The following is a 12786-nucleotide window of genomic DNA, read 5'->3' on the forward strand; positions in this document are numbered from 1 at the left end:
TGAAGAAACCAGTGAAGACTACATCTCTCAGAAAAATATAGGACCTCAGGAGAGACTTAATATTTAATTTTTACTGAAGAGCCTGAATTCACCACATCAGTATATCTGAATTCTAATCTATCTGAAATCTAAATATGTCATATGTCTGAACCTCAATGAACTCCCCAAAGGCACAAAATTCAAACATCAAACTTCACAACAGCTCATCGTCATGAAACTTTCTGTTAAACTCGACTCATCAACTTAAAAACGGGAGAAAATTCATGAAAGTGGACAAAAAAAAAAAAAAACAATTAACTCCTTGGAAAAAGCTTTCAAACACATTCAATCCATCTTTGGAAAATTAAAGGCTTCTAAGGAACTCAAGCTGTTTACATGATGTTAAGAGCAGTGGCTGTTTATATATTGGTGTGTAGTCTATTTGATACAACTGAACAAATGTCATTTATTTGTGGTTGTTTCTTGATATCTCTTCCTCCTTATGATGGCTTGAGAGTAAAACCGAAAAACAGAAACTCCCGCAACGCCTCTGAACTTTCGCTCAGTTCCTGAGCAGTTACGTGCCGAGGTGTGAACAGCCCTGGGCAAGCCACATGTTTTGTTGACTTAAGAAGTGAAAATAAGTCGAATGAACACCAAACCCACGCCTGCTTTGTAGACAAATCCTCAGTCCGCTGCATGTGCCTACACATTTTTACATATTCTTAATTCACACAATAAAAGGTGCATCAGTTTTTAATGACTGCAGCTGGGGTTCCATTTATTTTTTTTACCTCAAATGTCAAGAAAATATGTGGGGTGCCTGAACATTTGCATACCACTGCATAACAATAACAATAACAATAACAAATTTCATACAGACCCACAATTTCTTTATGTCTTGCACTTGTTAATAACCACAAATATATATCCAAACATTAGTTTACCCTGGACAAAGTGTTATAATAAAAAGTTGCTTCAGCCTCAGCATCAGGACCGGGCAGGAAACAGGAACAGCTACAGAGCTCCCACTCTGATCCGATTTTCAGGTACCAAGAACGTGTGTAGTGTAAACGAACACTTAATGGGTTGTGTGTTTGTTATTAATGTTAATGTCTAAGACAACAAGGTTGATTGGAACCAGAGAGCATCTTTGGGTAATGTATTTTTAATTTTTGACATTAATTGTGGAGTGAGAGCGCATGCGTGGAGGTTGACACCCACCTTTTTTCCACACGTCGGTCAAGCAAATGAGATCACATACGATCTATGAGGAAGTTAAGGTGATCAGGTGGTTACTTTCACTAATATTTTCCCCTGTACTTCTATGTCATGCTAAAACTTCATATGCCTTTAACAGTTCCCTAAAGTATATTAAAGCATTTGGTACTTTTTATTAAAAAATAACAAGGAAAAGACAATAAAATATAATTAAACAGACACCCCTTCTTTTTGGCGATGTAATGGTACAGCCTGCCGACGTCCTGCGCGGGAGCGGAAAACGTGCATCTGACTGCGGAAAAGGAGCGGTGTGTGTTTCACTGGTAATTTTTGTGCAAATTCAACATTTTACTGATATAGCATTATATATAATATTTTGCTTTCTACACGGCCACACACACTATAGAGGAATGAAGGGGATAAATGTGGTCTAGGTGGTTTTAAACAGCTACAAGCTAGCTAGCCTGTCAGTTGAGGCTCTGCTTACACCTCAGATAAATTGTGTTTTTATTTATTATGAAGCGTCAGTGAGACGAGCTTGAGCACAGAGAGCGGCTGTGGGTGTAGAGCAGGACTGTGTTGCCTTATTAAACACGACTGTCACGTTTGAATAGACTGTGGACTTTGAAGGATGTAGGTTAGTTGCTGGATAGAAGGAGGAGCAGTGAATGAATGTTCCCCATCATTGTGCAGATGAACCCCATGTGTAGTTTATGTAAGTCGGCCAGCTAACACTTATGTTGAACGTGTGTATTTAAGTTACTTGTATTATATTTACAGCAGGGTTGTACGTCTACAATGGCTCGAGACTGGAAACCTGGTGATCTGATTTTCGCCAAGATGAAGGGCTACCCCCACTGGCCTGCAAGAGTAAGTCGAGCTCATTTTATTGCTAGCATGTTTTTATTAGGGTCTAACATTGTGTCACTTAGTCAGAAAATTATACAGAAATTGAGCCATCAACTCTTTAAATAATCAAAAAATTTTTTTTTTAAATTAAAGTATTTGCTGATTCCACCAAATATCCCAAAATTTGATGAATCTGTGGATGGATTAGTTGACTAATCATTTGATCAATAAAAAGGCAGAACAGTTGGTTTCATTTTTTATTTTTGTTCAAAAATAAACTGAAAATGTTGCACATTTAAATGCAGGTGCAAATCATCCATCCGTCCACAGATAACAAACAACCCACATCCTCCCCACAGTCATAAACCACAGATGCACACATAGTAACTAATAAACAGAAATTTGTTCACCTTTCATTCAAATGTAAGCACAAGGTGGATGTTGAGTAAGTCCTTGATTAACTGTTATTTTCAATTAAGGCAATAAGTGTCTACCTCCTCTTCTCTCTCACAGATCGATGAGGTCCCAGATGGTGCTGTAAAGCCATCCAACATCAAGTACCCCATCTTCTTCTTTGGCACACATGAAACGTTAGTAATTGCTGTAAATCTTTATCATGTTTCTTACTTTAGACTTACTGTTACCTGTTTGTCAAATTGCATATAATATTTCAGTTAATCCACTGAGTGGGCAGAAGCAATAGAAACTACCACTAAACAGATTGTTAGGTAAATTCTTTTAACAAATAGACTCAGAGGACAAACTTCAGTAAGATTATATAGAGGTTTTACTTGCAAGGAGTAACAGTCACACAGCACCTTAGTACAGCATGAGGGTCACTGGCTGCTTGCAGCTCAACACATCAGTTTTCATGGTAACACAAAAAGGGAGGTGATTTCTCACAGAAAGACATCTGGGCCCTTATCAAATAGTCAAGGTTAGAGCAAACTGTGCTCACTGAAAGCAAAAATTATATTTCCACAATACACAATAGGCCCTATTCATAAGTGTTTCAGTTATCCTAAAGTAAGGCGAGTAGGTCACAGGAGGGTAAACATTTTAATTTCTCTAACACAGATGCACTATCTACAATTAGGTGGTCAAGTAAAACTGTGATACACAAAACTACAGTTATTGTAAATGATAGAAAATTGTAGGAAAGTCAGAAAAAAACTGTGGTGAAAGTGTTTTATCACTGATGAAAGTGAATGTGTGGTTTGGGAATAATTGTGTAGTTAAGTCAGTAAATGAGTTAATAAGTCTTTTTTATACTTTATCTTTTTTGGCGTATGATGTTATTTTATATACTATATCAGTACTTACTGTATATGCTGTACAGTGAGTGAACAACATAAGAAACAGTTGTCTCTTGAGCCATCACCATGCTCTGTCTTTAAATATATAAATGTTTGATGGGTTTCTGAATAGAGTTGCCTCTAACCAATGTCTCTAGTTTTTGTCTCTTGCTCTATCACATAGAAAACAGACTGACACTACATGCTTCAGAAAGTATTAAACTGACAAACATCCTAAAAATTATTTCCAACAGTGCATTTCTTGGCCCAAAAGATATCTATCCATATCTACCAAACAAAGAGAAGTATGCCAAGCCCAACAAGAGGAAAGGCTTCAATGAAGGATTGTGGGAGATTGAGAACAACCCAAAAGTTGAGCTCACTGCACCCAAGGTACATTTTCTTCCTCTTCCCCAAAGACATTTTTCAGCATTCGTCTGGACTGTGCCTCAGATGCACCTTAAAAGTTTGAAATGAATTTAGTGATTGCTTTTTTTCCTCACAATGTGGCACAGAGTTTTGGCTGGAAATCTAAAATTTAGAGACATCAAAACGTTTTGACTTTTTTTTTAGCTCCTTGAGAGAAGTCAGGGTAAACAGAAATATTTTCTTCACAAGAGAACAGTTTCACCTAAAGATTGACAATAGCAGTGAATATTTATTGCTACTGCATCGATATACTGTCAATGTGAAGCCAGTTGTAACTTGTTTAAAAGTCTTGTGACAACATTTAAGCTGGGTTTGATGGTTGCATGTTGATACCATTTTTTTTTTGTTTAGATACAATTAATTCATATGCAATAAAAAAGAAAGTAGGAAATCACAATCACAATTATTTTAAATTTTGCTGCTTTAACCTCAAGTTGGACTATATCTGCTGGGGAAAAATGCTATTTTTCATTGCACCTTTCTAATCATCTGATAAATTGTTTCATTATATCAGTGTTTAATGTGTTTGTTTTTTCCTGAAGCCGGTTCCTCCAGATTCTTTTACTGAAAAGGACTCGGACAGCAACCCAGAAGGAGAAGAGGATGCAGATAAGGGGATGAAATCCAAAGTTAGTTTTTGCTCTTCTTCTGTTCAAGTACACAGTTCATTGCATTGGCATGCTACTGGTTTGTCCTTGTGTTCTCAGCTTCTTTCTTTTGCTGTCTTTCTAATTCTGCTTCATCCTGAATTATATTTAACTGCAGGCAACAGTTTACAAATTACGTGTCATTTTCCATTCATAGATTAAAAGGCTTGTATCCTAAGAGTAGTGGACATTTGCTAACCTCTCTTCCTTCCACCACACTGCATCCTATGCTGTGTCTTGGGCGCATTCAGGCTCCAGGAAGTGAGGCTGAGCAGGAGAATGAGAATGAGGAGGAGGAGGAGGAGGATGATGATGATGATGATGATGAGGAGGAGAAGGAGAAGGAGAAGGAGGAGGAGGAGGAGGAGGAAAGGTCTCTGATCTCTGAACAGGGTCCTCAAAACCAGGATGTAGGTACTTTGCATGCTGGGATACCATTAATTGGTGTAGGTTTCCTCATCCGCTCCAAGGGGGAAAAGCATGTGACACATGGTTTTTTAATTGGTGGTTTGTTTCTGTTCTGATTGAAAATTCTTGTTGGCGACCGCAAAGTTTTATTAGTGCGTGATGTTTTAATTGAGGTGCCTGGTCTGGGTTTGCTGTGGTAATGCCTGTGAGGAGATCATTTATTTATAGACAGATTGATTTACGTGAGAAAACAGTCCCTGATTCAATAATATCAGCTTTCGTAGCCCACTGGAAATGGTGCAAATGTCTGGGAACATCTGTGTGTGCGACTATAAACAATAATCAAAGTGATTTTTCCTCTTCTCTGTTTTAACTCTCTGAGACCAACCTGGCAACATACTGCTTTCCATTTCCTGCTTTTCCATGTCCATATACTGTGTGATTATAGTGTTTAGTATTAGTTGATGACTTTTTTTGCATGGCCTTCTATGTGCTTTGGAGAAAGGTAAGTTGTAACTAAGTCATTGTCTTATGTACTTTGGTCAGGCTGCAAAAGACTCAACCTCTGTGTTTTCCAATGTTATACTACATACTGATTCATACTAAAGTTATCACACCCAAAATAGTCACAGTGTTGTTGGTGTGCACTATAGTGATACCAAAGCTTGGCTAGGCAGGAACACTGAGAAATGCTGTAGTGTACATTAAAGACAAGTATGAGAACACGTCCACCTGGTGCCAAACGAAAATGTTATGAAAGAAAGAGCATCATTTCATTGATTATCATTATCTACTCATGATTTACATGAAGTGTTACATAAATATCAGCAAAGCAAAAACACCCTGTACACAGTAGACTTTACCTAAAGTATATTTGTTTTTAGTGGCAGCAAAAGCGTAATAACACATATATACACTAGATGGTGCCAAGTGTGTTTGTTAGCAGAGGGTCAGGAGACTGAGCATATAATTCAAGAAGGGCTGATAAAATGCTATGTTGTCCTGCTGTTGACATTTATATCTGACTTTTATTATAATGGCAAAACGATTTTCATTATAAGTTCTTATAATAGCAGGTTTTGTTGATATTTTTAAAACAGCTAAAGTTCACACTTTTGGACCATGATTAAATTAACAGAAGGTGTTGCATTTTAGGGTGCTGCTCAGAAAGAATCCACAGATGTTCCAAAACCCAAGAGGGGAAGAAAGAAAAAGGTTAGTTGTCGTGACTCTATAATCACTAATGTATAAGTTTCTCAAAAACAATTTAAGATGTTTTTTTTTTTTTTTTTCCCCAAGAGTGATGCAGATCTTGAGACAGAAAAGGATGATGCTCCTGTTAGTCCTGTTAGTCCTTCAGGTAGGTTGTATTCCCTTTAATGTTGGTACCCATACTGCAATAAATCTCATAAAGGTGACTGAGTTGTTAGACAGGTGTTTGTCTGTCTTGGAGGACGTAGTCTGTGGTGCTGTGCCAAGTGCTCTCCTTTTGCATTAATTGGATTTATGGTGTGTGCATATGTGTGTTGTTATGTGTCTCTCTGTGTGATCAGGTGGAGAGGGTCCTAAACGAAGAGGCAGGAAGCCCAAAAGTGAGAAGTTACTTTTGCTCCAGCAACAGGACCAGCAAGGCTCAGGAAGTGAAATGTATGAATATGAACACACAAACAGTAAAATTTAGAATGATTTATTTCTGGACAGAAGAAAAAAATCTAAATATTACAATGTTTGTTTCAAGTTTGTCTAATAATAATAATCTTCAATAGAGACCTAGAGATATAAATTGCTTCTACTTTAATTTCTCTTTAAACTTACATTTATAATCAAAACTGGGGGTGAGCTATAGTCCTTGATTAAAATCTTACAGTGATTCTTTTCTCATGGACTCCACTCAGAGGATCATGTAGTCTTGATTTCTAAGCCACTAACAAATTTTTTTGCTCCCATTTAGGGACACTGGTGACCCAGACAGAAAGAGAAAGCGGGCACCGGAGGAAAAGTCCAAGAGTGTAGAGGAGGAGAAGAGAAAAAACAAGGAGGACAGCAAAGGGAAAGATGCAGAGATTAAGGAGCCTGAAGCCAAAAGGAAGAAGCAGTCCAAGGATGACAGCTCATCTGGCTCTGATGATGAAGAGGTAGGTGTCCAGTCCTCACAGACGTATTCACAGTTACAAAACAGCAGTGACAACAACACCCAATTTTTTCCTGTAAAGTTGTGATTTTTAGAAAGTTTGCTATTATAAATGTGACTTTGTTTTTGTTTATTTTGTTTGTTTGTTTTTTTATCTCAGAAAAGCAAAGGCAGGAAGAAACAGCAAAACTCAGAAATGGACAAAGAAGCACGGCGGCGGAAAGCAGATGAAATGAGAGAGTAAGTTTTCATACAGTGCTGTCACACATATTACAAGAACCCAACGTGAGGTGTTCATATTCCATAGTTGGATCCATTATCAAAATGTTTTATTTATTGGCTACTCATGCCAACACTAGTTATGGTTCTACGATGGAAAAGGAGAAATGGGTAGATTTTTTTTATACTGTGTGATTGTTGCTGTCTTATAGGCCAAACAAAGATGATGGGAAGAAAAATGAAGAGAAGACAGGAGTTAAGAAAAAAGGTAAGTATGGTAATTTAAATATTAGAACAGGGCTAGGGATATAGAATAAAATCTATCATGATATTTGACAGTATTTTTGCAAAAACAAAATACATGATGATATGAAAACAGCAGACTAACATGTACATACAGCCTTGACAGCTGTGCAAACAAATACTGATCCAAAAAGTAAAACTTAAGCCTGATCATCACTTTCGTGATTAACTTAACATTCCCAGTATAGTAGGCTAAATAATCTAGAAAAAGAGAAAAAGTTCCCTGCTTGTCAGCAGTGTGGACTGCCATGATCTCTTTAGCTAAACAAAATGCCCTCCCTCCCATCAGTTTGTTCCAGTTTTAATGTATTTTACTGCTGGGAAACATGCTGACAATTTCTTCTGAATCAAAGTGGTTTGTATATTTGTTGAGTCTAATATCTGTCGTGTTCTCCTCACGCAACGTTTGGCTTTTCTCACATTCTGTGTTTTTGCTTGGGGTGTTACAAATCACAAATGTTTGATACATATCTTATCTCTTATAACTGAAGTATTTCTAAATGGCAGAAGGAACATTTAGAAATGCTTCAACAAACTCTTCCCCAGCAGACAAACTCTGCCCTCTACTGGGCTTGTTCTGTTTGTATGCATTTCAAGAAGAGTACCAGAATTTCAGTGCCCAAATGATTAGGCTACAACATCATTTACACCATGAGAAATAATTCTGTTATAATGTTTTCTTTTCTCAGAGATGTCAACTGACATGAAGCTCCAGAGACTCCACAGTGAAATCAAGATTTCACTCAAAATTGACAACCCTGTAAGTTGTCCTGGTCACCGTCAGTTCAAATATCATACATCTTTCATTCCCTCATCCACAAATGTTATGTGAGCTAATTTAGTGCATGTTTTAGCCGACATGCACTACATTCACAAAAGACACAAGACGCTGCACTTTGAACAGTTTTTCATTTGTTGTTCATAAATGTTCAAAAATATTTTTCAGTATATTTTCCTCTTCATGATTTTATTTCAATATTCAGTGTATCAGAGTGTGTGCTATGGGTCATTATAGGTCAGTGCATGACCTAAACAGTATACACAGAATCTCTTCATTTTGACAGTTTTATCACAGGGCTGGCCATTATCATGGATTTTCTGAAACTGGGCCTCAGGGGCATCTTAGTGACGTGAGAGTCTGTTTTTATCCCTAAATGAACTTACAGGAAGATAATTCAGTTTTGAATCAGTTGTTGTTTACAAAGAGGGGGAGGGATGCTATGAATTAAAACAAATATTTCCAGTATTTTCTAGTATTATCATTAAATGAAGACTTCTGAAACCAACAACTTAGCTGTACTTAAAAATGCCACTTTTTCTGGGTGAGAAATTTGCTTTATACCTTAAAAATGCAGTCAACAAGGGCATCTTTATGTGTATGGTTTGACAATTGGCTGCGTTTGTTCAGCATTGCTTCGTGCTGTTTATTTTGCTCCCTATTTACTTTACTCTTTTTAAATGATCATACATCTTTGTTTTCCTGCCACCCTTTTGCTCGCCCTGGCCCCTCTTATTGCCACCTCACTAGGATGTGAAGAAGTGCTTGGAGGCTTTGGATGAGATTAGTGCCCTTCAGGTCACGACCCAGCACCTGCAGAAGCACAGTGAACTCATTGCTACGCTCAAAAAGGTAAAGTCACTAATCCAAAACTCATGTAAGGTAAGATTGTTTCAAACTGAACAGTCACACTAAACAAAGGTGTCTGTCTAAGTACCCTTATTAAGGTGTTTTTTCATTATTTTAATCCATCTTCTAGATCCGCAGATTCAAAGCAAGCCAGGACATCATGGACAAGGCCACTATGTTGTATAACAAGTTTAAGAGCATGTTTCTGGTTGGAGAAGGCGACTGTGTGCTCAGCCAGGTGCTCAACAAGTCTTTAGCAGAGCAGCGGCAGCATGAAGAAGCCAAGAAAGGAGCACTGAAGAGAGTTGAACAAGCCAAGGAGAATAACGCAGGTACTACACTGCTCAAAAAAAATAAAGGGAACACTAAAATAACACATCCTAGATCTGAATGAATATAATATTCTTATTAAATACTTCGTTCTTTACATAGTTGAATGTGCTGACAACAAAAATCACACAAAAATTATCAATGGAAATCAAATTTATTAACCCATGGAGGTCTGGATTTGGAGTCACACTCAAAATTGAAGTGGAAAAACACACTACAGGCTTATCCAACTTTGATGTAATGTCCTTAAAACAAGTCAAAATGAGGCTCAGTAGTGTGTGTGGCCTCCACGTGCCTGTATGACCTCCCTACAACGCCTGGGCATGCTCCTGATGAGGTGGCAGATGGTCTCCTGAGGGATCTCCTCCCAGACCTGGACTAAAGCATCCGCTAACTCCTGGACAGTCTGTGGTGCAACGTGGCGTTGGTGGATGGAGCGAGACATGATGTCCCAGATGTGCTCAGTTGGATTCAGGTCTGGGGAACAGGCGGGCCAGTCCATAGCATCAATGCCTTCGTCTTGCAGGAACTGCTGACACACTCCAGCCACATGAGGTCTAGCATTGTCTTGCATTGGGAGGAACCCAGGGCCAACCACACTGGCATATGGTCTCACAAGGGGTCTGAGGATCTCATCTCGGTACCTAATGGCAGTCAGGCTACCTCTGGCGAGCACATGGAGGGCTGTGCGGCCCTCCAAAGAAATGCCACCCCACACCATTACTGACCCACTGCCAAACCGGTCATGCTGGAGGATGTTGCAGTCAGCAGAACGTTCTCCACTGCGTCTCCAGACTCTGTCACGTCTGTCACGTGTGCTCAGTGTGAACCTGCTTTCATCTGTGAAGAGCACAGGGTGCCAGTGGCGAATTTGCCAATCTTGGTGTTCTCTGGCAAATGCCAAACATCCTGCACGGTGTTGGGCTGTAAGCACAACCCCCACCTGTGGACGTCGGGCCCTCATACCACCCTCATGGAGTCTCTTGTGTGGGTTGTAGACTCCGCCTCATGCTACCACTAGAGTGAAAGCACCGCCAGCATTCAAAAGTGACCAAAACATCAGCCAGAAAGCATAGGAACTGAGGAGTGGTTTGTGGTCACCACCTGCAGAACCACTCCTTTATTGGGGGTGTCTTGCTAATTGCCTATAATTTCCACCTGTTGTCTATTCCATTTGCACAACAGCATGTGAAATTGATTGTCAATCAGTGTTGCTTCTTAAGTGGGCAGTTTGATTTCACAGAAGTGTGATTGACTTGGAGTTACATTGTGTTTTTTAAGTGTTCCCTTTATTTTTTTGAGCAGTGTATTTATCATACATTTCCTTCAGAAAGTATTCACATCCCTTCACTTTTTGCACACTTGTGTTGTAGATTTAATTTTAAATGAATTAATTGGTTAAGTCAGGTCATAAGACATGTCTGCTGGTTACTGGTAAATCAGTTAGGACCAGCTGAGTCACATATGAAAATCAACAAAAGTACAGAAACATTTGTGCTTTGAGTCACTTTCTTTTAATGTGGTTAAGTCACAGCTTTGGAGCCACATCCTTGTTGTAGTGATTCATTTAACCATCCTTCCACCCAATGGACAGCTTCTGTGAAAGGGTTTCTTTCTACAACAAGGCATGCTAAATACATGGAAAATCGTGTTTAGCTCACTAAGGTCCGGAGCTGGCCATGTGTCATCACATGCTCCTGTGAGATGCTATGCTGGTTACGGTTGTGCAGTGATGTTCTGTTTGACTAAGTCTGTGTCTCTCTGTGCACTAACTAAAGACAAGTTGACCAATGGTGATATCAACCCTGAAGAGAAGAAGCAGGAGATGGAGAGAGAGAAACTGCATGAAGATGCCTCAGCAGGAGAGAATCACAGGTAGTTCACTAAACAGACAGAATTTTCTTTTGTGTCAGTTTCTGTGACATGACATGACATTGTACATGCATGCAAACAAATATATTTAATCTATCATAAAATATGAGGCTGGCTGGCAACATAATTTTCATTTTTCCCCCACAAATCCTATTTAATAATAGTTAATGCAATCTCTCATTGCTTCTTATCAAAATCAAAACAAAAATTAAAACATGTTCCAGTGAGGTTTGGGAAGTAACATGACTGTTATAAATCAAATGATAAGGATTTTAACTAAGTTAAACGAGGAGGACATTTTAAAAAAAACTATTTTTTAAAAAAAATGTCCCTACTTCTTATCTGAATCAATAAATTTCACCAGCGCTTTTTTCAGGTGGCATATCTATCTTCTGTGGGATCTTGACTTGACCAATACAATATAATGTGGAGAAAGATTCAGTTCTAAGGAATACTATTTATTTATTTATTGTTATCCCACTTTATTAGTAATGTGATTTTGTTTTTTTTTTATTTTCTGTTCAGCCAGGGATAATATATTCTGACTATTTATAACCAGCTGTCTTCACACTTCAAATTTTTTACTTTTAAACCGCAGCGCCCCCAAAGCCCAAGAAGATGCTGCTTAAATGTCCTAGCTGCCTGAAGAAAAGACAGGACATTTGCTGCTGTACCCCTTTTTGTCCAAACTGAGTTCACTGACTGGGGTTTCCTTATCCAGTTCCTTTTGATGACTGACAGTGATCACTGGTTTTCCATTTACTGACAGGTTTTGTCAGTTTTGCTGCTCAAAGGCTTCAATGTATGAAACCCATCCAGCCCCCTAGAAAACAACTGACTGTATTTTTTATTTTTCTACTTGTGTTATTGAGTAAAAATTTGTAGATCTGCAGCACTGTGAACTTGGAACGTAATGCGCATGCTCACAAAGACAGGGTTAACACCATTTGGTTCACCATGAACAGTTCTTAACTTCTGTTACAGATGATTTGAAGTACATAGCTGTAGTTACAGTCAACATTACTATGTCTAATAATAGTGGCTGCATTATCATTTAATGGATGCATATTCACTTCACACAAACAGAAAATCCTTGAGTTTGTTAAAACTTCCTCTGCCAAGAAACCATGTTTTAAGTGTCTGTTTTAAGGTTGCTTTTCTTTTAAAGTAGATGTAAATAAGAGTATTTTTGTGCCTGTCTGACCTGTTTCAGCATCCAATAATAAAGTAGTAGCCATAGTACACGTTTAGTTTTAATGTTCACATTGGAAACACAGAAAGAATGTGTTAATCCCAGTTATTGCTTTGTGTTCACTTTGTGTCACTGGACGGTTTATATGATTCTCAATCAAGCTATGTAGTTATGAGCCTGTTTGCCCTTGGTCATTCTGTAAGTAGACTTAAATTGTGCTTTAAAGGCTCTGTGAAACCTGCATTCAACTTCAGTAACCTTACTATCAGTAATTGGCTCCTGTA

The 12786-nt window shown here is 38.4% G+C and overlaps 1 protein-coding gene across 4 annotated transcripts; it reads left to right on the plus strand.

Moving 5' to 3' along the window:
- Positions 1 to 1456: 1456 nt before the first annotated feature.
- On the plus strand, positions 1457 to 12552 carry psip1a (PC4 and SFRS1 interacting protein 1a). 4 transcript variants are annotated; one of them, XM_026303845.1, is made up of 17 exons: positions 1457 to 1508; positions 1981 to 2070; positions 2563 to 2639; positions 3599 to 3737; positions 4316 to 4402; positions 4672 to 4830; positions 5984 to 6043; positions 6128 to 6188; positions 6382 to 6475; positions 6780 to 6963; positions 7120 to 7199; positions 7391 to 7446; positions 8171 to 8241; positions 9010 to 9111; positions 9239 to 9440; positions 11217 to 11313; positions 11909 to 12552. In XM_026303845.1, exons 2-17 carry the CDS (start codon positions 1999 to 2001, stop codon positions 11937 to 11939), a joined length of 1572 nt encoding a protein of 523 aa, XP_026159630.1. In that variant the 5' UTR covers positions 1457 to 1508; positions 1981 to 1998; the 3' UTR covers positions 11940 to 12552. The 4 variants fall into 4 exon arrangements, with proteins under 4 accessions (XP_026159630.1, XP_026159629.1, XP_026159634.1 ...); XM_026303844.1 differs by having other exon boundaries at positions 1458 to 1523; XM_026303848.2 differs by lacking the exon at positions 1457 to 1508 and adding an exon at positions 1610 to 1837.
- Positions 12553 to 12786: the final 234 nt, after the last annotated feature.

Source organism: Mastacembelus armatus, chromosome 1 (genome assembly GCF_900324485.2).
Source record: "Mastacembelus armatus chromosome 1, fMasArm1.2, whole genome shotgun sequence".
In the NCBI taxonomy this organism is placed as follows: Eukaryota; Metazoa; Chordata; class Actinopteri; order Synbranchiformes; family Mastacembelidae; genus Mastacembelus; species Mastacembelus armatus.